Here is a 25,103-nt window from a genome sequence, read left to right on the forward strand (position 1 = left end):
ATCTTGATTTGTGATCTGAAGACGAATGAAGGTCTTACGGGTTTGGAACGACATGAAGCTGAGTAATTAATGACAGAATTGTCATTTTTGGGTAAACTAACCCTTTAAGCTTCTGTCCTATTTGGCACACTGTGCACTGTGGGATCAGACACGATTATTGAAGACTGAGGGATGAGTTGGGTGGGCTATTTCACACCCACTGCTCCAGAACCTCCAAAACAAGTTAAGTACGCCACGAGAGTGTTTGCATTATTAGGTGCACACATTTTGGAAATGCCATGGAATTTGGATGGATTCTTCGAATCGTGTCACTTTGCTCCTATATATGCCAGGCCTCCGTTTAGTCTGTGACACAAGCGCTTTCTGAAGGTCAGCTTCACTCAGTTTCTTCATGCTGCCAGGAAACATTCTGCCCTAAAACTAGTGGGATTTTTCATTTAGGCACTTTGATAAACTTTTTTTTTAATCTTTTCTATTCTTAACGTTTGTAAATAATGTGACAAGTATATTTTCCATAATATTTTTGTTTCCGTTTATCTGTGTTAACAGCTGGCAGTGACGTGAGGAGTTATAAAATATGACGAGACTCATCTAGTTTAGTATCGACCAGCGAGCCATCTGCCATCTACCCCTTAAACGCAGATGCGTTTTAAAACGTTGCTTAAATGAATATCGAGATTGCCTATGAGAAATCTGTTGCGTTAGATGTAATGGACCGCAGCGCGAACGTGAACAAAAGCCCGTCGACGAGGTGCGCAAAACGTCGGAACTCCGCAATACCACCTTAAATAGGCGCCTCGCATAGGCGCAGAGCGTAGCGGATGGCTGTCTTCGGAAAGTAGTCCACCTTAAGCGCACATAGTGGGTAAACGCAGGCGTAGAGCGAGGCTTCCGCTTCATTCCCAGCCGGGCTCGGAGCGGATCACTTCGGAGACAAGAGAGAGGCGCTCGGCCAAAGCCAACGGAACCAGTGCTGCAACATGTCGGAGCCGAAATACCGAGAATGGATCCTGGAAACCATCGACTCCCTGCGCTCGAGAAAAGCCCGACCGGACCTGGAAAGGATCTGCCGAATGGTCCGAAGAAGACACGGGTCAGACCCGGACAAAACCAGGGCTGAACTAGAAAAACTGATCCAAGAGCAAACTGTGCTGAAAGTTAGCTACAAGGGGTCCATTTCGTACAGGAACGCTGCCAAAGTGCAAAGAAAATGCAGAAAGAGAGCGGAGCCAACCACCGACAGCAGCAGCAGCGGCGAGTCGCTGGGTGAACAGAGCAAACACGCCAGTTTCAATAACAACGGCGACAGCGCGCTCAGCCTCACGGACCAAGAAGAGTGCGAGGATAAAGAGCCCGAGGAACGCGGGGTGAGCCCGTGCCCCGACCCCCTGCCTCAAACCTCGCCCTCGACGCTCGAGAAGGAAGACAAGATTTTACCACTACCTAGCGGAAACAGTTTTGTTAGTTGTGGCGCAACGGGCCACTCCGCCGGGAGCGTGAAAGCAAGTGCATCGAAAGACAAGAGATTAGTCGATGTGGCGGGTGGAAGCGGCTCCTCTCTCCAGCGCGATGCTGCCTCTAGTGCGAACAGACGGGCCGAAGGAGACAAGGCGCTCGGCGCCGGCCACGAGGACAGTGAGGATGATGAGAGAGAGGAGAAAACTTGCCCGAGCGTCAGTTCGGCCGTCAGCAGTTCGCCCAAGCTCCCCGCGGCCCCCAAACCCAAACTCAAGGTGGGGGCAAAGGGCTCCGGTGCGCGCTGCTCCGACTCCCCGGAGGAGAGCAGCGTCGATCTGGGCGACAGACTGGTTGCTGCGGTCCGAAGTCTGTCCGAGAGGCACCGGGGCTCCGCCGCAACACGGGGCCACGCACCGCCCGGGCTCAAAGAGATCCTCGGCTACCTCAGCACGCAGCGAGGGATGCCCGGGGAGAAGCTGACCCGCAACCGCGTCAAAGTGGTGCTGGAGCGGGAGATCGAGAGGGGTCGCCTCCGCAGGACCCGCCTCGGCCACATCACTCTTCCCGCGAGGGGGATGGGGGCGGCCAAGCCGTCCGCTCGACTCCTGAAGAGCGCACTGCAGGACGGACATCTCGCGAAAAAGGTAACTTAATATTTCCAACACGTCCTGCGCAGCGCGCAGCGCTACACCAGCGTCTTCGTATAAATAAATGATCGTGCTTTGAGAAAAGCGAAAGAAAAAAGCTCAGGACAAAAAAAAACAGCCCCGCAGCATCTGATTTCCGCTCTTTTCTCGTGTGCAAGTGTGCGCCAGAACATCCAAACTGTGCGTGTCTGCGGCAAACAGCGTGTTTTCGTGCTTGTTCCGAGGTCGTGTTGTGTGCAAACGGTGGGAGAAGCGACACCTCAATTGTGTGCTCCGCTCGACACGCAACTGTCTGCGTGCCCTGTTTCACTTCAGCGTCTCAGCACAAAAGGTGCGGACTCGCGCTCGGCAGCGCCCGCCTGCGTGCGAGACACCGTCGCTTCTCTTGTTCCGCTGCTCTAATAGACACTCATTACACAAAAGCGCGCTCGTCGAGAAGCAGACGCGGACAGGGTGCTGAAACACTGATGTCTGCGTGAACTGCACGACATCGCTATTAAGATTTCACAGGCAGGGCCGATGGTTATTGTTGCGTTCTAAGTTGTGCTGGATATTTTTCACTAGGCGGTGTCTGTTAAGTTAGACGCGCACGGAAAATGTAAAAGGGGGGGGGACCCGAGGCTCGCGTCTGGTTTCTCGGGCGAGCCGTCGCTCTGTGCGATACTTCGGTCATACGAGGTAAAAGCAGTTGCGATGGCGGAAATTCGCTGCATGACGAGCCAAAGCGGAGCGCACCCTGTGCTTGCAGCTTAAGCCTCTTAGTTCCGTTCCGTGCGGCTCATCCAGTCAGTTCTGAGCGATGAGCGTTCATCGTGTTTCGTTCTTTTTTCTTCTGCGCTGTTATCCTCTCTGCGTTGATCAGATTTCTCAAGGGCTGTCCCGCTCACTTACAGACTATCGCCAAATTGATTATGAACCCCACTGAGTTACTTAGTACGTGGCCAGATCGTTGTTATCTAATCAAAATCACTAGCACGCGAATATGTAGCGGATGTTAGGGCAGTTTTAGCTTTGAAAACCGCAATTCGTAAAATTCTGCAGACGATGGAGGTCGCGCATGAGGACGCACACGAGGACGCACACACACAGACAAACGGCAGTTTGAGGGACGCGCGTCGTAACCGCTATCTGGCCTTTTCCCGTAGTGGGGGCGTCGAGAGTCAATAGTTGTTTACCCCTCTTCTTTCCCGTACATTTGCAGCTGATGTGATGTAAGGTACAGTCACGATCAAATCCATTCCAGTCTCACATAAAGCGTTCGGTAATGTTTTATAATGACTACTGTTGGTTAAAAGTCCATTACAGCTTTTTGAAATGCTGTCTCTGTTCCTGCTTGCCAGCAAGAGGTGAAGGAGGAAGAAAGGATGGAGGTGGAGAGTGAGGAACATGACACAGAGGAAAACAGAGTGGGCTCAATGGAGGATGCTCCTAAGACCATCACTGATGGAGGTCCCACAGGTGTCAAAACCTGCACTGACCCAACCTCACCTGACGTGGAGGTCGAGCCCGATAACGGCACCGACTCACCAATGACGTCTGAGGGGAAATCCCAGTCATCTTCATCGCTGGAGACGTCAAACCAGTGCTCCTTACAGCAGGAAGTAGACGTGGGTGGAAGCGAAGGTACCTGCGCTGTCTCTGCTTAAGTGTTTTTTTAAATCTAGTTTTCCAGTAAAACATCTAAAGGTGGTTAATGGGCAGACAAACTCTTTAGGATAAGATGCAGAATAGACATTAAATGACATTTTTATTTAGTCTGGTTCTTGTTTTCAGTTTTGACTTTGCAAAAGTTTGTTAGTAAATAAACTTGTATGATGTAGTCTTTGAAAAAATCTTAATATACACTATTGTTTTGAGGATTGTTTTATGTTTAGATTTTTGTACTGGAAAACAAGACCTAAATACTTATTACAATTATTGTTTTTACAACGATTTCAGTACACGTCGAGTCGAGTCGGCTTTATTTATATAGTGCTTTTAAGAATACAGATTGTGTCAAAGCAGCTTTACAGTATTAAATTGGAAAAAAAAATAAAAATAAATAGTGTGTAATAGTGCAAAAGAGCAACTGTAAACAGTCAAGTTTAAGTTAAAGTCAGTTCATCATTGATTGTCCAGCTCACTTTAGTTCAAAGAGTATCTGTCAAGTCAAGTCGACAATATTGATGATATCGCTGAAAATTAATCACTGGTTTCACAGACAAGACTTAAGACTAGTCCCAGACTAAAATGTAAGTCTGAGCTGTTTCATTTGAAAGAAACTTGCACTAACTGATCTTAAAATGCCTTTGTTTTGTCTCAAGATGCACACCAGTAATGTGTATTTTTTATTTTTTTTTTTTTTTCCCCCAAAGGCATGTTCATAAAAATTACTTAAATGTTCAAACTGAACTAAGCTCAGTCTGTGAAACCAGGCCTAAGTGTCCCCAACTAAGCAAGCCAGAGGCGACAGTGGCAAGGAGCCAAAACTCCATCAAACCTCCTTTTTTAAAATCAGAAATGCAAGACTGAAATAAAACAATGATAAATAATGAAACAAAATAAATACAGAAAAAAGCAATTCTAATGCAAGAATTTGTGACTGCAGTGATTTTTAATGTTACAGACAAATCTTTGCTTTAATATGCTCTTTACACTTCTGCTAATAATCACTCATTCATTGTTTAAGAATAGACCCCTGAGTTAGATTTCAAATCAAATTGGCCACACGAAGGTTACATAAGATTCAGGAGGTTCTTTTCATGGAAATTTGTTAGTTACTAAAAATGTTCCAGAATGGGTTGGAAGGTTTTTCAGAAACACTGGTTTGTTTGTTTGTTTTCCAGAAATGCAAGAATATAATGAAATAACATAATAAATAATGAAATCAAATAAATACAGAAATAAATTCTAATACAAGACTTTATGACCGCAATGATTTTAATGGCTGTGTTTACACTTGGCATTAACTTGCGACCTGCGTCCGGATGTTGTCCACATACACATTGAAAAGACAAGTGTAAACACTCAAACTCAAGAATGGTTGAAATCAACAAATGTTAAAAAGATCCTTACAGCACAGTGCAGCAAATAACTAACAATAATGACAAAACAACAACAAATTAAGTCAGCAAACAGCAAAACAATAATGCTATAAAAGTAACTGCATAATTTATTTATGCTGCAATGCATGCTGGGAACTCACAAAGCCATAACATTGCAATAGTATGAAATTCTTTGTTCAGACAACTGTTTGACTAGTTAGTTTGGGGCAATTTTGTTGGTCTGACAAGGGATTTTATGTCAGCATTTTTTTGTATTTGAGACTCAAAATGTTTTGTAAACTGGAAAACATTTTTTACGGTGTGATCGGAACAGTGTAATTAAACGCAATCCAGCCGTCGCATCTGCGTTTGCAGGTCGACGTCACGAAAAAACCCCGCCTCCTCTCTCAGAAGACACATGGAGGAAAGTACCCTAAAGTTGCAGAACCACTCATTCTCTGTTAGGAATGTGCATTTGCCCACCACAGCTGACAAAAGAAAACCCGCCACTTAAGGTCAACTTTGTCAGACTTTGCAGACTTATTAATGGCCATCCTCTGCAGACTTATTTAAATATTGCGTGGAGAAGACTGATCCGATATCCAGATAAAGAAGCCAATTGATGTTGCCAAGTGTAAACGCACCGTGTCCTGATTGACTGACAATCCGATCGTGGGCTGGCTTTTAATAAATTCAGACAATACTTATCCAGAGGGGGAAGTCCTTCTGGATTATGGAGTAGAACTCTAAAATTGGCAGACATACCTGTGAGCAAGTCATTAAATATTTTAAAGCCGTGGAGAATGAAAGTATCATTATAAGTGGTTTTTGAAGGTGCTGTGTCTAGAGGGTGTTTGTTCACACTGCACATAAATCTGATCTGTTTTTCGCATCTGAAAACAGATCTCTTTGTTTGGACAATCAATATCATGTGTATCTACATCTGTTGCCACAGTAATAATTAGAAAGTCCCCTATACCAAGAGTTTCAGACTTTCCAAAAATCCAGTTTGTAAAAATCCAATTTTCGCTGTCAGTCGGAGCAAAACCAAAGCAGTTAGAATCTGACACAGATGGCATTACAGCTGAAGATGCTGGATTGTTTTTATATGAAGCAAAGGTGTTCATGCGGAAGGTATTTTTGAAGGCAGTAGGTGGATGTGAGCGCAGGGTTTCCACAGGTGCAGCATCAAGCAGTGCTAGCAGGTTTTAGTTTTTTATGGAATATTTTGGTTTGCTTTATGTGGTAGCAAAGGAAAAAAAATATTGTGCCACAATTAAAATGGTGTTCTCAACAAAACTGCTATTCCAAGTGCTTGTGAGGGATGTGGGATTTGTGCTGAAGGAATCTGTGTGAATACAGACATGGGCTCCCTGCAGATGTGTGACAAATGTCTTTGTTTGAAATCTTCTGTCATGACAAGAAATGATAGCATTAAAACCTCTCTCCCTCTCACACTTTCAGAGCAGACAATGCCAGTCGAGCCTGAAGATGCTGGTGCTGAGAAAAACGCAGATGCGCCTGATCAGCTACATCCCAGCACTGAGGTAATGTCTGAGGTAAAAGTTTACTTAAAGCTCCATTAGAAGGTTTTAATATCTGAGAACTTTCTCCTATTCCATTTTAGCATGCAGAGGATATTTGTGGGTCGACTTCCTGAAGTCTGGCTTTTTTTGAGTGGCTTATGTCAATTGTTGGCTTAACTAATAAGTTCAGTGGCAAACAAAGGGGAGATGGGAGTGTTTTAGAAAATCTGTTTTGGAAACACTTATTTTATTTTAATATATTTGGTATATTTTGATGCTTCACATTAAACTCTTTTCATTCTGCTGCCTGTCTTTTCCCCTTATCCCAGTCTTTTTTGTAGTTTTACTGAGTGCATCTCTTTGCATTTTTCTCCTTCTTTCCCATGTAGGAACAGGTAATTGTGATGGCAGAGACTGTAAAGGCTCCATCGTCAATACCTCTAAGAAACTGTAAGTCCTGTCTCTTGTGTATCTGTTAATGTATGTATCTATTCTGTTGTTTTTGTTTTTAATATAGCTGTTTGATGTCATTTTGTTATTCTGTTGTTCTTTTTTGTTATGTATGCATATTTATGTGTTCTACTTCATGTGTTCTAAAACATTTAATCAAACACATCTTAAAAAGTAGCATATTTTTTTTTTTTTTTTTTTTTTACAAAAATTTGAAGCAGTACAACTGTTCTTAACATTGATAATCAGAGATGCTTATTCAACAGCAAATCAGATTATGTGACACTGAAGACTAAAACAATGATGCTGAAAATTCAGATTTGACTCACAGGAATAATTTTAAAGAATATTAAAAAAGTTACTTTAAATTGTAATTATAATTCACAGTATTACTGTTTCTGATTTTTTTTTTTTTTCTCAAAAAGAGACATTAAAACAAAAAATCTTACTAACCCCCAAAAGAGTGTTTTTGTGTGTGTAATATTATGCTATTTTTTCATGTAGATAGTTGTTAGCAGTGTTGGGAAATGTTACTTTTAAAAGTAATGCATTACAATATTGTATTACTCCCTTAAAAAAAGTAACAAATTATGTTACTTAGTAACTTTTTATTGAAAATAATTTGTTACTTTTGCATTACTTTTTAAATCTAGGCAGGGCTTGCTTGCTTGTTTTTAATATAAAATGTTCTATTTTTGGCAAATGTAGAAGCCTTTTCACACCAAAAGCCCCAGACTGAGGAAAAGTAAATCTGTACAGTAGAACACAAAAGTAGAAACTTCAACACTCTTCAGCAATAAAAAAGAAGATGAACCAATCTTAGTTTATCTTGAGTAATTTTTGCTTATTAGTGTGTTTTGATTTGGATCATCGAAGGTCAGCAGCAAAGACACTGGTTGATAAAATGGGATTAAATACATAAAGGATATTTGTTTTATATCAAAGTTAAATTATTACAGCTTTGCATCATATTCTAAATTGCATTTCACTGTTTTATTCATTTTGAGATATATATATATATATATATATATATTGTGAGTGAGATGAATTAATGCATGTTCACATATATTCAAGAACTAAAATAACATCTTACTCCTGATTTCTCTAAACATGGGGACAGGAGAGCTTTTAATCAATAAATAGGAAAAAAAAAAAAAAAAAAAAAAAAAACATTTTCTTGTGAATTAAAAAGTAATGCATGGCTAGTTACTTGAAAAAAGTAATCTGATTACTTAACTCATGTTACTTGTAATGCGTTACCCCCAACACTGGTTGTTAGTGTTTCTTATGTTGTTCTACTATTCTGTTTTCATACAGTTGTGTTGCTAGTCCATCTTTTATATAGTTATTATTCTGTCTGCATTTTTTCAAAATAGCGTGATGTAATATTATTCATGCATTTCTTTATATAGTGTTTCATATAGTTGTGTCATTTGTGTTATTGGTCTGTAGTTGTGTTGTTTTATATAGCTCTGTGTGTGTTGTCTGCCAATCAGGTTCAGGCTGTAAGCTGGAAGTGGGAGTGTCGTCATGTCTGCTGACCCCCTCTGCCTCACCAGGAGCAGCTGAAGAACGAGGGATGAATGAAGGAATGTGAGTACCACACAAACAACACAGCAGACTGAGATAGAGAGAGAGAGGGTAGAGCAGAGGGAAAAGGCTTTGTCTGGGTAAAAAAAGAAGAAAAGTCTCTGTAAAACACCTGCTGACCTTCTAAAAGGAATTGCCAGAAGTGAGTCATAATGAAAAAAATTAAAACTGAAGATTGAGAGTTGTCTTTGAGTCATAATGTTAAATTTGCTTTTGTGCATCTCCAGTGCATCTTTTATGTGAATAACTATTTATTAATTTTTTTTCTGTTTGGTCTCAGAGGTGGCTTTGTGAAGTCGGAGATGAGTGGCATGAGCCCGGTGGACTGGACTGTAGCAGACGTGGCCAGCTACTTCACCGCGGCCGGATTTCCAGAGCAGGCGCTCGCTTTCAGGACACAGGTGCGCTGAACTGAACTGCATGATCCTTGAAAAGTTCAGATATTACTTTACTAGACTTAAAGGAGAGGTTCATTTCCAGAACAAAATTTACAGATAATTTACTCACCCCCTTGTCATCTAAGATGTTTATGTCTTTCTTGAGTTGTAAAGAAATTATGTTTTTTTTAAGGAAAACATTTCAGGATTTCTCTCCATGTAGTGGACTTCAATGGTGGCTGCGAGTTTGAATTTCCAAAATGCAGTTTAAATGCAGCTTTAAAGGGCTCTAAACGATCCCAGCCGAGGAAGAAGGGTCTTATCTAGCGAAACAATCAGATGTTTTCTAAAAACTGACTTATATAATGATTTGTATACTTTTTTTTTTAAAACCTCAAATGCTCGTCTTGTCTAGCTCTGCATGAACTCAGAGCTAGGGTATTTAAAAAAAATCATCTCATCTCATTTTCTTCTCCAACTTCAAAAGCGTCCTACATCGCTGCAGAAGTACCGAGCCAGTGTTTACAAAGTGAACATGCAAAGAAGATCAAACGCCCTTTACAAAAAAAGGTAAAAACGTCAATGTAGGACGATTTTGAAGTTGGAGGAGAAAATTGGAGGAGTTCTTCGACACACCCTAACTTCAACCGGAATACACAAAGTACACAAAGAGCTAGACAAGACGAGCATTTCAGGTTAAAAAGTATATAAATTGTATTTTTTATTTATTTTTATTTATTTATTTTTTTTTAGAAAATAACTGATCGTTTTGCTAGATAAGACCTCAGCTGGAATTATTTAGAGCCCTTTGAAACTGAATTGTTCTTGAAGTGAACTTCTCCTATAAGACAGAAGCTATGCTATAGATAGAAGGTATAACTAAATCTTTGTTCCTGACAGGAAATTGATGGAAAGTCCCTCCTTCTGATGCAGAGGAATGATGTGTTGACAGGCCTGTCAATCAGACTCGGTCCCGCCCTGAAGATCTACGAAAGACACGTGAAGGTTCTGCAGAGGACCCATTTCCAAGATGATGAAGCTTTCTGCTGATGCACACACTTACTTATATATTAGCTACTGTACATGACCAAGTTACTCGCATGTACATATACCAAACGATATTTACTCGTACCAGAACGTGACTGTTCAGGACATCCTGAACACAACAGTTCTTGTTTTCCTCAAACACATATGTATATATTTTTTCAATCAGTAATCCTACAGCTATTGGAAAGTACTTCGGCCTAAAAAAAAAAAAAAACATGAGTAAAGTGAACCGAACTAAGCAGAAGCATAGACGAAGAAGACTGAAAAAAGTTTCTTTTTTAAGAAGCGTCAACCATTTTCTGGAAAGACTGCACAGTTCTGTGCAGTTAATGCTGCTCTGATGGATACCACTGTTTGGATTGTGACATTTGACCCTGAATTCATTTCATCAAGTGGATTTTTTTTCTGTAGTACTTATTCAGTCCAGTAGAGGGCAGACCATTGTTTTTTTTGGGGTTTTTTTTTGACCTTACTGGTTTCAAGATTGTCTCTGCTGGAGGGTTTCCACCGCGCCCAGAACTTTTTGTTAAAATATTTCCTCCAGAGTTAAAAAAAAAAAACTGTCTGGTTACAGTTTGAAAGAAGTACATTCTGATTGGATATTTGTTCTTTACACTTTTGCAATGACACTGAAACCCTTGTCTTCCCTCGCTGACGGACTGATTTTTTTTCCTGACATTTTGAAATTATCTTGAACATCTAATGTTCCTTCTAGTTTTCTTGTGTTTTGCAGCGTTATGTTAGAAAAAGTAAAAAAACTGTATGTTTACGCAGATCTTCTGCGCACAATCAAGTGGGCACATCTCACTGAGGATCTCCCTTTAAAGTGACTTTGACTCCTTTAATTTCGGATTTGCCAGCCATGACTTTGTGGCCCCACATGTGGAAAATCGCCATTGATAACTGAGCGCAACTTTTGTACATATGAATCAGTTTTTTAAGGTGAAGTCCAAGTTGCAAAGCAATGACGATATTCTTTCACCAGCAGTTGAAGAATGTGTCTGAATGTCCTCAAATGCACAGAGAGCCCCGAAGCCATGCAGCTCTTGAACTTTACAGTTTGTAAAATATATATATATATATATATATATATATATATATATATATATATTAGCCCATAAGATGAATATTGTTGGAACTGAGAAAACAATTTGTGTAAAACAATCAAAAAATAATGGAAGGGTCCATTTCACAAATGACAGGAACTGACTTGTGAGAGAAGAGATGTGGAAATGTTAACCTGCCCTTTAGCTCTGATGTCTTTTGCGTCGTTAAACTGATCGCACATACCGATGGACCCATCACGCTTGTAAATGGGACTGTTACTGATTCTGTTACGAAAGGCAGGTGTGAAGAAACTCTGAATGAGTTTAAATTGCTCAGTGCAATAGGTCAGTCTCATTTCAGATTATAAGAACCTTTGTTTTGCCTGACAATTGTAGCACCTCGAATTCCTCAAACTGATTTATTTATTTGTATGTTTGTTTATAAAACATTATCTTCATTTTTATAACGTTAACGACTACCTGTCTAAAATATGCAGAGGTTCTTGATTGATTTACAGTCGAAAGTTGTCAGAAGACTACTTGTAACAAAAAGCTGGAGCTCACTGCAATGTCGATAATGCAGTTTCTTTGTTTATGCCTTTCATGATGAACCTCTTTTCTACTCTGACTTATTAATGAAGTAGAATATCAACAAACCCATAAAATTAGTTTTCTGTGTTCTCAGCAAGGCTTTGTAATAAATACATCAGCAGACTGCAAGAAAACAAGTATCACAAGCAAAAGAAAAAAAAAACTAATTTAAGAATATTGTTGGAGATATAATGTTTAAGGGTTTGCCAGCAGAGGGTGACATGGATACTGAAATGTTTGGTTTGGGATCCAATTGTAAATGCCATCAGGGTGTATGTTTACCTACAGCCATAAAAGTTACAACATTAGACCAGCATCCACCTCGATGAATGTAGATGCTGGGAGTGACTCGAAAAGAGTTTGAGAAGAATAAGGCATTGTCCAGTCATTGTGTGAGTTCTTGAATGTCCAAGTGTTTCTTCATTTATGCTGTTTCAAGTTCATTTCGAGAACAGCAATGGTTTCTGTATGTCTTTTCGCGTTTCTGTTGTTTTGTAATGACAAAACGAAAAGCTTTTTGATTACTTCCATTAAAAGGGACATTCCAGATGACTGCATCGATGAACGTTTATGAATCTTTACACTGTTTGTGAATGTATGTTAGAAGAAGGACAGGAATGTCTGGAATGAGCTGGGTGGGAAACGCGATGCCCGGGTGGGAAAGAGGGCAAACCCTTTCGAAAACAAAGGAAAACTCTGAAAAACATTCACAGTTACTCAGTGTTTGTGTACATATCTGTGCAACTTGGGTTATTGTGACAGAAACTTATTTATATGTGAGGGGATGGGTTTCAGACGTCCAGGGTTTAGCGCAGGCTGCTACACAAACATTTTCTAGGCATGGAGCCTGCGGTCAGGAACAGCGTCACACTTTGTACAGCACTGCAATGAACTAAGGACTAGACCTGGACTTCAAACTTTTGACCACTAGGATAAGGATAGGCTGATTTCTGACCGTCTCTGTCCCAGAACAGGTTCTTTTCCTCAGCTAAACACCTCTGCAATGCCCGCCGCTGGAGCCTCAGAGTGAGTATAACAGCTGAGCTTTAGGTTTGAGTGTGTGTTTGTTTGTTTATGTTAAATATGTAAGATTCTTCAAAATTTAATTTGAAAATTTAAGTTGTTAAACTTAAAGTAGTAGTTCACACTACCAGTGCTACAGTGTTTGTTCTTCTTTTCAGAAGATTCATAAGTTTTAATAACACAAAAAGTCATGTGTATGTGTTTGTGTTTGTGTTTGTCTGAGTAGTTTGATCTCAGCAGTAGACATAACTTTGCTCTAAAAACAGACCAGTGTCACATGAAGAAACAGGAGACCAGACAGCAGTGTATGTGTGTGGGTTTATATTCACATTAGTACGACAAGAACTTTCATGTTTCGTTCTCATTAAAAGTCATGGTTATGACTATAACATGGATTTTAAACTTTAATATGGCCTGATTTAAATGTACAGTTGAGGTCAAAAGTTTACATACACCTACAGAACCTGCAAAATGTTAATTATTTGAGCCAAATTAAGAGGGATCATACAAAATGCATGTTATTTTTAATTTAGTACTGACCTGAATATTTCACATAAAAAGATGTTCACATATAGTCCACAAGAGACAATAATAGCTGAATTTATAAAAATGACCCTGTTCAAACCTTTACATACACTTGATTCTTAATACTGTGCTGTTACCGGAATAATCCACAGCTGTGTTTTTTGTTTAGTGATAGTTGTTCATGTGTACCTTGTTTGTCCTGAACAGTTAAACTGCCTGCTGTCCTTCAGAAAAAATCTGTCAGGTCCAACAAATTCTTCCAGCATTTTTGTATATTTGAACCCTTTCCAACAATGACTGTATGATTTTGAGATCCATCTTCTCACACTACGGGCAACTGAGGGACTCATATGTAACTTTTACAGAAGGTTCAAATGCTCACTGATGTCTCGCAATGCATTAAGAGCTGGGGGTGAAAACTTTTCGAATTTGAAGATCAGGGTAAATGTAACTTATTTTGTCTTTTGAAAACATGTAAGCATCTTCTGTAGCTTCTGAAGGTCAGTACTAAATGAAAATATGATATTAAGGCAAATTAAGAAAAATGTACACATCTTCATTCTGTTTAAACCCTTGGCTTTTAATGCATAATGTTTTTCCCTCTGGAGCATCAGTGAGCGTTTGAACCTTCTGTAATAGTTGCATATGAGTCCCTCAATTGTCCTCAGTGTGAAAAGATGGATCTCAAAATCATGTAGTCATTGTTGGAAAGAATTCAAATGAACTAAAATGCTGAAAAGTCAAAGACTTTGTGGGACCTGAAGGATTTTCCTGAAGAATAGCGGGCAGTTTACCTGTTCAGGACAATTAAGGGACTCATGAACAAAAATCACAAAAAAAAAAAAAAAAAAAAAAGAAAAAAAAAAAAAGCACACACACACAGCTGTGGATCATTCAGGTAACAACACAGCATTAAGAATCAAGTGTATGCAAATGTTTTAGTGAGGTAATTTTTATAAATTCAACTATTATCTTCTTTTGTAGACTATATGTATGGGTCTTTTATGTGAAATATTTTATTCACATTAAAAAAATAGCATGCATTTTGAATGATTACTCTTATTTTGATAAAATAATTAACATTTTGCAGATTCTGCAAGGTAAATGCAAACTTTTGACCTCAACTATATATGAACTACTGATCTGTTGATGTACAGTGGGTACGGAAAGTATTCAGACCCCCTTAAATTTTTCACTCTTTGTTATATTGCAGCCATTTGCTAAAATCAATTAAGTTCATTTTTTTTCCTCATTAATGTACACACAGCACCCCATATTGACAGAAAAACACAGAATTGTTGACATTTTTGCAGATTTATTAAAAAAGAAAAACTGAAATATCACATGGTCCTAAGTATTCAGACGCTTTGCTCAGTATTTAGTAGAAGCACCCTTTTGATCTAATACAGCCATGAGTCTTTTTGGGAAAGATGCAACAAGTTTTTCACACCTGGATTTGGGGATCCTCTGCCATTCCTCCTTGCAGATCCTCTCCAGTTCTGTCAGGTTGGATGGTAAACGTTGGTGGACAGCCATTTTTAGGTCTCTCCAGAGATGCTCAATTGGGTTTAAGTCAGGGCTCTGGCTGGGCCATTCAAGAACAGTCACGGAGTTGTTGTGAAGCCACTCCTTCGTTATTTTAGCTGTGTGCTTAGGGTCATTGTCTTGTTGGAAGGTAAACCTTTGGCCCAGTCTGAGGTCCTGAGCAGTCTGGAGAAGGTTTTCGTCCAGGATATCCCTGTACTTGGCCGTGTTCATCTTTCCCTCGATTGCAACCAGTCGTCCTGTCCCTGCAGGTGAAAAACACCCCCACAGCATGATGCTGCCACCACCATGCTTCACTGTTGGGACTGTATTGGACAGGTGATGAGCAGTGCCTGGTTCTCTCCACACATACCGCTTAGAATTAAGGCCAAAAAGTTCTATCTTGGTCTCATCAGACCAGAGAATCTTATTTCTCACCATCTTGGAGTCCTTCAGGTGGGCTTTCATGTGTCTTGCACTGAGGAGAGGCTTCCGTCGGGCCACTCTGCCATAAAGCCCCGAATGGTGGAGGGCTGCAGTGATGGTTGACTTTCTACAACTTTCTCCCATCTCCCGATTGCATCTCTGGAACTCAGCCACAGTGATCTTTGGGTTCTTCTTTACCTCTCTCACCAAGGCTCTTCTCCCCCGATAGCTCAGTTTGGCCGGACGGCCAGCTCTAGGAAGGGTTCTGGTCGTCCCAAACGTCTTCCATTTAAGGATTATGGAGGCCACTGTGCTCTTAGGAACCTTAAGTGCAGCAGAAATGTTTTTGTAACCTTGGCCAGATCTGTGCCTTGTCACAATTCTGTCTCTGAGCTCTTCAGGCAGTTCCTTTGACCTCATGATTCTCATTTGCTCTGACATGCACTGTGAGCTGTAAGGTCTTATATAGACAGGTGTGTGGCTTTCCTAATCAAGTCCAGTCAGTATAATCAAACACAGCTGGACTCAAATGAAGGTGTAGAACCATCTCAAGGATGATCAGAAGAAATGGACAGCATCTGAGTTCAGTATATGAGTGTCACAGCAAAGGGTCTGAATACTTAGGACCATGTGATATTTCAGTTTTTCTTTTTTAATAAATCTGCAAAAATGTCAACAATTCTGTGTTTTTCTGTCAATATGGGGTGCTGTGTGTACATTAATGAGGAAAAAAAATGAACTCAAATGATTTTAGCAAATGGCTGCAATATAACAAAGAGCGAAAAATTTAAGGGGGTCTGAATACTTTCCGTACCCACTGTATGCTTCCTTAAATTCACTTTTGAATTTAAAATGTATTCTTTTTGTATTTCTGTTCATTTCTGGAACAGTTCATTCGAAGGTCAGCTAAAAATAAACATTATTTCTATAAGTAATGTTTTATGCAGTCTAATGTAATCCTTCTGTGTTGTTTAGTGTAATATTTTTTTCCAGCCTATTGTAATATTTATCTGCAGCTTGTGTGTATATAAATATATTTAATTTTGAAGGATGAAGCAAAACAATAGGGTTAGGCTTTTACACATGTGCTGACTTGGCCTTTATAAAGAACCATGCATGTACTTCACTGTGTATTATTAATGTTGTGGAAAATTGGATTGTGCACTAATATAATGTGTGGGTGTTGAACAGTCCTAAGTCGGAGGATCTCTCCACTGCTATTCTGAAGCAGAAGACTCGACCAAATAGACTCATTGTGGATGAAGCCAACAATGAGGACAACAGTATTGTGTGCTTGTCACAGGTAATCAATTTTTGTCTGTGTAAGTGGTTGAGTGATGATGAAACTGCAGTGTGTAATTTAGTTGCGCAATTGCAAAAATAATTATTGTTTTAAATGGATTTCTAAAACATGTGCATGTAAATCACTGCATGAGTGTTACAGGTTAAAATGGAGGAACTTCAGCTGTTTCGTGGTGACACTGTGGTTTTACGCGGTCGGAAGCGAAGGCAGACGGTCTGCATTGTTCTCACAGACGACACGTGTGGCAACGAGCGTGTGCGCATGAACAGGGTCACCCGCAACAACCTGCGTGTGCGTCTCGGTGATGTCATCAGGTGTGCGATGACATAAGGCTTTAACTGCTGTCTTACTTCCAAGCAAGATTATTAAATCTATTTATTTAAAACTAGAGGCCTTATTTGCTGTTAGTGGTAATGAAAAAACACATCTGCAACATCATCTGCAGTGCTCACTCATATGTGTGTTTACAGTATCCACGCTTGTCCAGATGTGAAATATGGGAAGCGCGTCCATGTTCTACCCATTGATGACACTATTGAGGGGCTTACAGGCAACCTGTTTGAGGTTTTTCTAAAGCCGTATTTCCTGGAGGCCTACCGACCTGTTCATAAAGGTACACATGTTCACACATACAGCACATTCAGTGTGCTAAACATAAGAACAAAAGAGTTTTGCATTTAGGTTAAGTTGTAGTGTAGTGCTGTCAATGTTAGCGAGTTAACACAGGCTATTAATTTTTCCAGTTTAATGATGTTAAAAATAGTTAACACAGCGGTGCGCACTGTAGCCTGTATCACTTCATATGAAAATGCGAATGAAACTACGAGTATGCGTGTCAGATCCGTGTCACATTCAGCAGCGGCAGCTCTTAAAGTAATAGCAGCCAAATAACCCAGCTGTTTTGATGTCTGTTAATCAAAGAACAAAAGAAAAAGACAAAAATCAATAACTTTTGTAGCTTTAAGGATTCACTTTCATATAATTTAGAACTTAAAAAATTAGGAAAAAATAACATTTTTTTAGAGACATCAGTAGTATTGGTATCAGTGATACTCACCTGCAGTCATAAAAAAGATGCCATTAAACAAATTTAAAAAATATACTGTCTTTACATTATTTCTACATTAATTTGCAAAATTATTGCAATATACAAGTTTAAAAACCTGAATGTTGGGTTGGATTAATTTAAAAAAAAAAAGAAAAGGATTAATTGTGATTAAAATGTGCTTAATGTGTAATTAATTAGTACATTTTTTAATCAATTAACAGCACTAGTCTTAGTGTTAAGTGTGGTTTTGTTATTTAGGTCTTCACTGAGGTTTAGACTGGTCTGTACATTTGGACATCTTGGGTTAGGATCTAAAGATAAGTCAGGATTTTATATATTTTGGTAATTTAGTAAAATACCCTAAAGAGGTAAAGAGGAAACAACCTTTTTGTGACAAGTATTAAACAAAAAAAAAAAGTTTTGGAAAAAAGCTTAATCCATCGAATAGTATTGTGTTAATCAGGCACAATTATCTTACAATACTGTCCAATTAATCTGCCAGTGGAGTACAATATAGTACAAAAAAAGCTTATTTTACTTAGTATTATTGTCTTGTTTCTAGTCAAAATATCTAAAAATTCTTAAAATGAATTTGCTAGATTAAGCAAAATCACATCATTTAATTTTTTTTTCCCTGGAAACAAGTCAAATTATCTTTATATCTTTAAGGAGCATTTCACTTACCCCATTTGCAGATAATTTTAATTTAATTTTAGATTTTTCACCTAATATTTATATTTCATTTTATGGTTGCTTAATATCAATTAACAGAAACTATTACTAATAGATCTAGTTCCGCTTGCCAGCACTGTACCAATTCACAGTGGAGTTTGTTCATCTTTATGCTTTATGCAGGTGATATTTTCCTGGTTAGAGGAGGCATGAGAGCAGTGGAGTTTAAAGTAGTAGAAACAGACCCCAGCCCACACTGCATCGTAGCCCCAGATACCATTATCCACTGTGAGGGAGAACCAATCAAACGAGAGGTAAGTGTCATTTCATAATACCTGCACAGTTTCTCTATTTCAGTGTCCCCACCATGTCATGATCTCATATGTTGACGGCCTCAGGATGAGGAGGAGAGCCTGAATGACATTGGGTATGATGACATCGGGGGTTGTCGCAAACAGCTGGCTCAGATTAAAGAGATGGTAGAGCTGCCTCTCAGGCACCCTGGCCTGTTCAAAGCCATTGGAGTGAAGGCAAGAATCACTACACACATCAAACAATATATTTCTTCATTTTCTGATTTATGTAGACATTTGCATTTCTTACAGTGATTTATAAATAAAGATTACTCACACATGCAAGTATTACATCCACTTACTGTTGTTCCTCAGCCTCCGAGAGGAATTCTACTTTACGGTCCACCCGGCACGGGCAAGACGTTGGTGGCTCGTGCTGTTGCTAATGAGACAGGAGCTTTCTTCTTTCTCATCAATGGTACATACGCACACTTGAAAGCCACAGTCTGAAACAGAATGCAACTGAAAGTTGACATTTTTACAGTGACTTCTAAATCCATGTATTTACCTTGAAGAGCCAAACAGATGATCCTTTGTGACGATCGATTTTGTTCTTGACAAAACAGGCAGATCGTATTGTAGCATTGTGCTAAATATCAAGTATCAGTAACACTGATGTATTTCCAGGCTTTATGCAATTTCCATATTGCATTTCTTGTGCTACATGCTGTTGCTTTTGTATCCCAGGTCCTGAAATCATGAGTAAACTGGCAGGGGAGTCTGAGAGCAACCTGAGAAAAGCTTTTGAGGAAGCTGAAAAAAATGCCCCTGCTATCATCTTCATCGATGAGCTGGATGCAATCGCTCCGAAACGAGAGAAGGTAAGGAGAAGAGGAAGAGAAACAGGTTTATGTAACTGTGTACAGTCTGATTGCTGGTTTGATGGTTATGCCATGTCTGTAGACTCATGGTGAGGTTGAGCGGAGGATCGTCTCTCAGCTGCTCACCCTGATGGACGGCCTGAAACAACGTGTTCATGTTGTAGTTATGGCAGCCACAAACAGACCTAACAGCGTGGATCCTGCTCTTCGGCGCTTTGGTGCGAACATACACATACGCACATTTGTAACATTCATGCCGAGAGTGATTTGCATCTACAGATGAATGGACCAAAATATACTTTCTCATGAAAGGTCATTTGTAAATGTTGTGTTGTAGGTCGTTTTGATCGAGAGATTGACATTGGCATCCCTGATTCCACCGGCAGGCTGGAAATTTTACAAATTCACACCAAGAACATGAAACTATCGGACGATGTGGACCTGGAACAGGTGAGAATGCTGGAGAGTGATGGAGGGTCTGATTCATATCAGATATTTTGTAACTGGATGTTTCTGTTTATGGTAGATCTCAACTGAAACACACGGGCACGTGGGAGCAGATTTGGCTGCTCTGTGTTCAGAGGCAGCGCTGCAGGCCATCCGCAAAAAGATGACCTTGATTGACCTGGAGGATGACAGCATTGATGCAGACCTCCTCAACTCAATGGCCGTCACCATGGACGACTTCAAGGTCAGCCTCAACATTTTACATTTTCAACAGATTATGTTTCGATTTTTAGGTGCAGTATGTGGTATTGACAGGCAGCTAGTGGTTGAAATGGGTACTGCAGCCCAAATTCAATATACTGGAGAGTTTTTTTCTTCCACCATAACTAAGGACAAGCAACAGGAACGAGTGCAATTGACAAAGGAAGGTGATGAGCCTTATTCCCAAAATATACTTCACTTTTTACGTGGACATGAGGGCCACCGTACAATGTGAGTTGCGCAAATCTCATCATCAGAATAGTACACGCACCCCCCCCATTTTCGTACTTTGTATGTGCAGGTCATACATCTGCCTTGAATTTGTTTTGCAGTAATCAGTTGTTCCACAAGGTGGCAACACTCCCAGGCTTGTTTCACAGTAGAAAACGAAACTAAAGAGATGGAACAACAACAAAATAAAGGAAACTGCAACAACAACAGACACTCACACTGACAAGCCCTTGAGCGTGAGAGCTTTGGTTTAAAAGAGTTAAAAATATTTGTTATCTGTCATAGCTTATGGGGGAAAAAAGCAGACACTGGACATGGATGAAGCTTTCTACAGTGCATGTGTCAACCCATGTTGATGCACAACAACAAATGGAGTATACTTTGAAAGGCTACTTGTTTGACTGCACACATATGGTTGAGAAAAAAAAAAAAAAGTATACTTTGATGAGTTGAATTATCTGTATTTTAATATTCCACTGGTCAATGAGCATTTTAGATGGATGCAGAGGCTTTTTTAAGTCAGGTAGAATCTCCGATCTCTGACGCAGTTCATTTGCGGGCTTCCATGGCTGCAATGCACTGTTTTCCACCAACCCAGGGTCAAAAATTACATATAACATCTTTAAATCTTTTCCATCACTGAGGGCAAATCTGTTACTTAGATACTGGGGTCTTTTTCTCAGTATAACAATCTGTGAAGCAATGCCCTTAAGGAAAAATCTAATTTGTTTCCATTTTCAATCTTATTTCTGTCTTTTACCAGTGGGCTCTAAGTCAGAGTAACCCATCTGCTCTGAGGGAGACGGTGGCGGAGGTTCCACAGGTCAACTGGGAGGACATTGGAGGACTTGATGAAGTGAAGCGAGAGTTACAAGAGCTTGTTCAGGTAAAACCACAAACATGCACGCACATACAAACAGGTTTGAAACAGTTATTCGCTCTCTCTAACTCACTTTGTCTCTCTCTGATAAGTATCCTGTGGAGTATCCTGATAAATTTCTGAAGTTTGGAATGACTCCATCTCGAGGGGTTCTGTTCTATGGTCCTCCTGGTTGCGGCAAAACCCTACTAGCCAAAGCCATCGCCAACGAGTGCCAGGCCAACTTTGTATCTATTAAAGGTATGAGTTTAAGAGAAACTAAAGTTGAAGAAAAGATAGGCTGGGTATGATTGTATTTGTGTTTATAATCCCTTCTATACTTTGTACTGATTGCAGGCCCAGAGCTGCTCACCATGTGGTTTGGTGAATCAGAGGCAAACGTCAGAGATGTGTTTGATAAGGTGAACAACTTACTTGCTAGTAACAGAGCATCTCAGATGTGCTTCATGTGTGAATCATCAATTTTCCAGATCTCATTCTGATGTATATCACACATTGCTTTTGTTGTGGTATCAGGCGCGACAGGCGGCCCCGTGCATTCTGTTCTTTGACGAGCTGGACTCTATTGCTAAAGCACGAGGTGGCGGGGCTGGAGATGCGGGAGGTGCGGCTGACAGGGTCATCAACCAGATCTTGACAGAAATGGATGGAATGACCAATAAGAAGAACGTCTTTATCATTGGCGCCACCAACAGGTGACACAGACTTGTCTGTGCTTGCATTTGTTGGCAATGGTTAAAGTAAAGATAAAGTGGATAATGTGAGGATGGGATGTCTGTCACTCTTAGGCCTGATATCATTGATCCTGCAATCCTGAGGCCTGGACGTTTGGATCAATTAATTTATATCCCTCTACCCGACATGCCTTCCCGCAGCGCCATCCTACGCGCTAACCTGCGCAAGTCCCCTGTCGCTAAGGTCATTCACACAAAACCTAACACATACATGCGTCTCCACATGAAACCAGCAGTTAACTGTGTTTCTTTGTGTTCTCCAGGATGTAGACCTGGCGTATCTGTCCCGGATAACAGAGGGATTCTCAGGAGCAGACCTGACTGAGATCTGTCAGAGGGCCTGTAAGCTCGCTATAAGAGAAGCTATAGAAGCAGAGATCCGTGCTGAGAGACAGCGCCAAGCTAGGAAAGAGGCTGCTATGGTTAGTGCGAATGTGATTGAAAAAGCCATGGCACCATCATTCCTGAACACACATGCATAAAGAAGAATATGCTGAATATGCCAGTTGTAGAAAAGGAAATATCTCCTTTTAGTGTTTTTCTGTTTGTCTGCCCCTACAGTATGCTTGTGCATTAACTGGCAGTCTAAAAAAATATAGTTTTTGTGTGTGATTTGAGCTTGAGGCAAAATGTATGATAATACTGTTGTCAGATTTTATTACTTTTGAAAATATGTGACCCTGGACCACAAAACCAGTCATAAGGGTCTTTTTTTTTTTTAATTTTGTACATCATCTAAAAGTTGAATAAATAGGCTTTCCATTGATGTATGGTTTGCTAGGATAAGACAATATTTAGCAGAGATACAACTATTTGAATATCTGGAAGGTGTAAAAAATTTAAAAATATTGAGAAAATCACCTTTAAAGTTGTCTAAATAAAGTTGTCAAATAAATTAGCAATGCATATTACTAATCAAAAATAAAATATACTTATGGTAAGAAATTTACAAAATCTTCATGAAACATGATCTTTACTTAATTTCCTAATGATTTTTGGCATAAAAGAAAAATTGATTATTTTGACCCATTTGTTGGCTATTGCTACAAATATATCTGTGCTACTTATGATTGGTTTTGTGGTCCAGGGGACATATTTTATTGAATGTTTTTTTTTTCCCCTCACTAATCAAAGGTCAGATGTTGTACAACTAGTCATAAATCCTTTTGTCGTTTGTCTCATGTTGAGCAAAGCTATCTTTTCCTAACATTTACAACATCTTAATATTAGACTACCTAATATATAATAACATTTGGTTTATTAAACATTTAAACCAATAAAGATCATTCTATATTGTATATTGTGTATTTAAAAAACATATCTTGACAAATTCATACCTGCTTCCAGGATGATGATTATGACCCGGTGCCTGAGATCAGGAAAGATCATTTTGAGGAAGCCATGAGATTTGCTCGTCGGTCTGTCAGTGATAATGACATACGGAAGTATGAAATGTTTGCTCAGACTCTTCAGCAAAGCCGTGGATTTGGGAACTTCAGGTACTCAAACACATAAGCACACAAATCAATAGTACCTCATACCACCTTATACCTCATTTTGTCGAGTAAAACACCTCTCTTTCTTTCATTCTTTGGCTTATCGGCAGGTTTCCTACAGCTCCTCAGTCAGGTGGAGGTCAGGGGTCAGGCCAAGGCTCTGGGGGTCATTTCAGAGATGATGGAGATGATGATCTCTATCAGTAATCAAAGTCAGCTGCCTTCTACCAGCCCAGCACCTGGTGTGTGCAACAGTGAGAGAAGATATTCACTTTCAACTGGAACTAAAAATGATTAATATTAATAGTGAAGAATAACCACTATCTGCTATTTCTCATTCTGACAGATTTTTATCTCTTACAGTCCTGTTTGAAACTGACAAAACAATTAAATCGAATGCCTATTATTCTCATATTAAATGATAAGGTGTTGTTAAATATATGTGTTGATGTAAAATGTGTGTCTGACAATAATAAAGAAAATGTCATGTCCCTCTTGCTGTAGAAGACACTTTCTCAAACAAGTTAATTTTCAAACTTAGCCTAAACGTTCAATTAACCTATTTTAAGTAAATATTAGCTGTCTAACTTACCACAAAACAAATTTGCAGATACATGAATCCAATTGTTTACATTCCTTTCGGTTTCTCACAGGCCTGACAATGTTATTAATCTTTAAAGAATTATAAATACACAAAGTAATAGATCAAGTGAATTAAATGAATCAGAGCGAACTGACTGTCCAAACCTTTTTTTCGAATTTCTGTGGCAGCCTGTCACTACCCTTACCAAAAAGAAGTATTCTTCAAGTTTATTTTATGTAGTATACTTAAGTAAAGTTCAAGTCTATTTTAAAGTATACTTTATATACTAAGTATACAGATATCAGCGTACTAATGGTATACTTTTAGGTATACTATTTTAATACTCCTTGGGACTAAATTGGCCCACTTTCTAGTATATATAAGTATACTTTAAGTATAACAGTAGTAAACTTTGAGTACACAACTACTTTACATCTATGTTTTTAGTTTGTACTGCAAGTATTCTAAAAGTGAACTGATAGGTATACTAATAGTTTACTAATTAAATACTTTTTTTAAATGCATTTTTAGTACACTTTGAAGTATAGTCTCAGTAAACTACTAGTTTAGAAGTTTTATACTGCAAGTATACTCGTTTTTTTTTTTTTTTTTTTTAAGTGAACTTTAAATCATACTTCGAGTATACTACTATGTCCCTTTTTAGATATTAATTTGTATATATTTTGTATATGTATATATGAATATATGAATATCTGAACATACAAAACATTATGAATAATTTAATCTAATATGTAGACAACTTTGTCTTTGTTTGTAAAGCATTTTACAAGATTAAGATATCCAGGGAATGGATATAAGTAGTCGAAAATATCTAGGCCTCAAAACTAGATACACAAACCTCAAGAACGATGACAATCAGCAAGTATTAAAAAGATGAGATTTTTACGTCACAGTACAACAAATAACTAACAATAATGACTAAACAACAACAAAAAAAGTTTAATGAAGTCAGCAAACAGCAAAACAATAATCTTATAACCGTAACTGGATAATTTATTTA

The 25,103-nt window shown here is 39.2% G+C and overlaps 2 protein-coding genes across 3 annotated transcripts; both read left to right on the forward strand.

Annotated features, from left to right (window-relative positions):
- Positions 1 to 657: 657 nt before the first annotated feature.
- samd1b (sterile alpha motif domain containing 1b) lies at positions 658 to 11,554 on the forward strand. 2 transcript variants are annotated; one of them, XM_051113212.1, is made up of 7 exons: positions 658 to 2,102; positions 3,446 to 3,728; positions 6,593 to 6,687; positions 7,044 to 7,104; positions 8,601 to 8,697; positions 8,975 to 9,095; positions 9,972 to 11,554. In XM_051113212.1, the coding sequence occupies exons 1-7, from the start codon at positions 981 to 983 to the stop codon at positions 10,119 to 10,121; spliced, it is 1,929 nt and encodes a 642-aa protein (XP_050969169.1). In that variant the 5' UTR covers positions 658 to 980; the 3' UTR covers positions 10,122 to 11,554. The 2 variants fall into 2 exon arrangements, with proteins under 2 accessions (XP_050969169.1, XP_050969176.1); XM_051113219.1 differs by having other exon boundaries at positions 662 to 2,102; positions 6,593 to 6,675.
- A 978-nt stretch (positions 11,555 to 12,532) lies between these two features.
- On the forward strand, positions 12,533 to 23,990 carry zgc:136908 (Transitional endoplasmic reticulum ATPase). The gene is made up of 19 exons (XM_051113200.1): positions 12,533 to 12,781; positions 16,445 to 16,556; positions 16,698 to 16,870; positions 17,027 to 17,169; positions 18,460 to 18,590; positions 18,675 to 18,806; positions 18,945 to 19,047; positions 19,317 to 19,450; positions 19,533 to 19,668; positions 19,788 to 19,900; positions 19,977 to 20,141; positions 21,153 to 21,275; positions 21,362 to 21,509; positions 21,606 to 21,670; positions 21,786 to 21,964; positions 22,058 to 22,187; positions 22,267 to 22,425; positions 23,351 to 23,502; positions 23,610 to 23,990. Exons 1-19 carry the CDS (start codon positions 12,759 to 12,761, stop codon positions 23,704 to 23,706), a joined length of 2,418 nt encoding a protein of 805 aa, XP_050969157.1. The 5' UTR covers positions 12,533 to 12,758; the 3' UTR covers positions 23,707 to 23,990.
- The last annotated feature ends 1,113 nt before the right edge of the window (positions 23,991 to 25,103 follow it).

This window comes from Labeo rohita, chromosome 1, assembly GCF_022985175.1.
Source record: "Labeo rohita strain BAU-BD-2019 chromosome 1, IGBB_LRoh.1.0, whole genome shotgun sequence".
Taxonomy (NCBI): Eukaryota; Metazoa; Chordata; class Actinopteri; order Cypriniformes; family Cyprinidae; genus Labeo; species Labeo rohita.

Coding starts and splice junctions, on each gene's coding strand:
- samd1b (XM_051113212.1), top strand. CDS start 981: ATGTCGGAGCCGAAATACCGAGAATGGATCCTGGAAACCATCGACTCC. Junction 3,729..6,592: donor AGACGTGGGTGGAAGCGAAG/GTACCTGCGCTG, acceptor TCACACTTTCAG/AGCAGACAATGCCAGTCGAG. Junction 8,698..8,974: donor CGAGGGATGAATGAAGGAAT/GTGAGTACCACA, acceptor GTTTGGTCTCAG/AGGTGGCTTTGTGAAGTCGG.
- zgc:136908 (XM_051113200.1), top strand. CDS start 12,759: ATGCCCGCCGCTGGAGCCTCAGA. Junction 18,591..18,674: donor GAGAACCAATCAAACGAGAG/GTAAGTGTCATT, acceptor TGACGGCCTCAG/GATGAGGAGGAGAGCCTGAA. Junction 19,901..19,976: donor ACGATGTGGACCTGGAACAG/GTGAGAATGCTG, acceptor TGTTTATGGTAG/ATCTCAACTGAAACACACGG.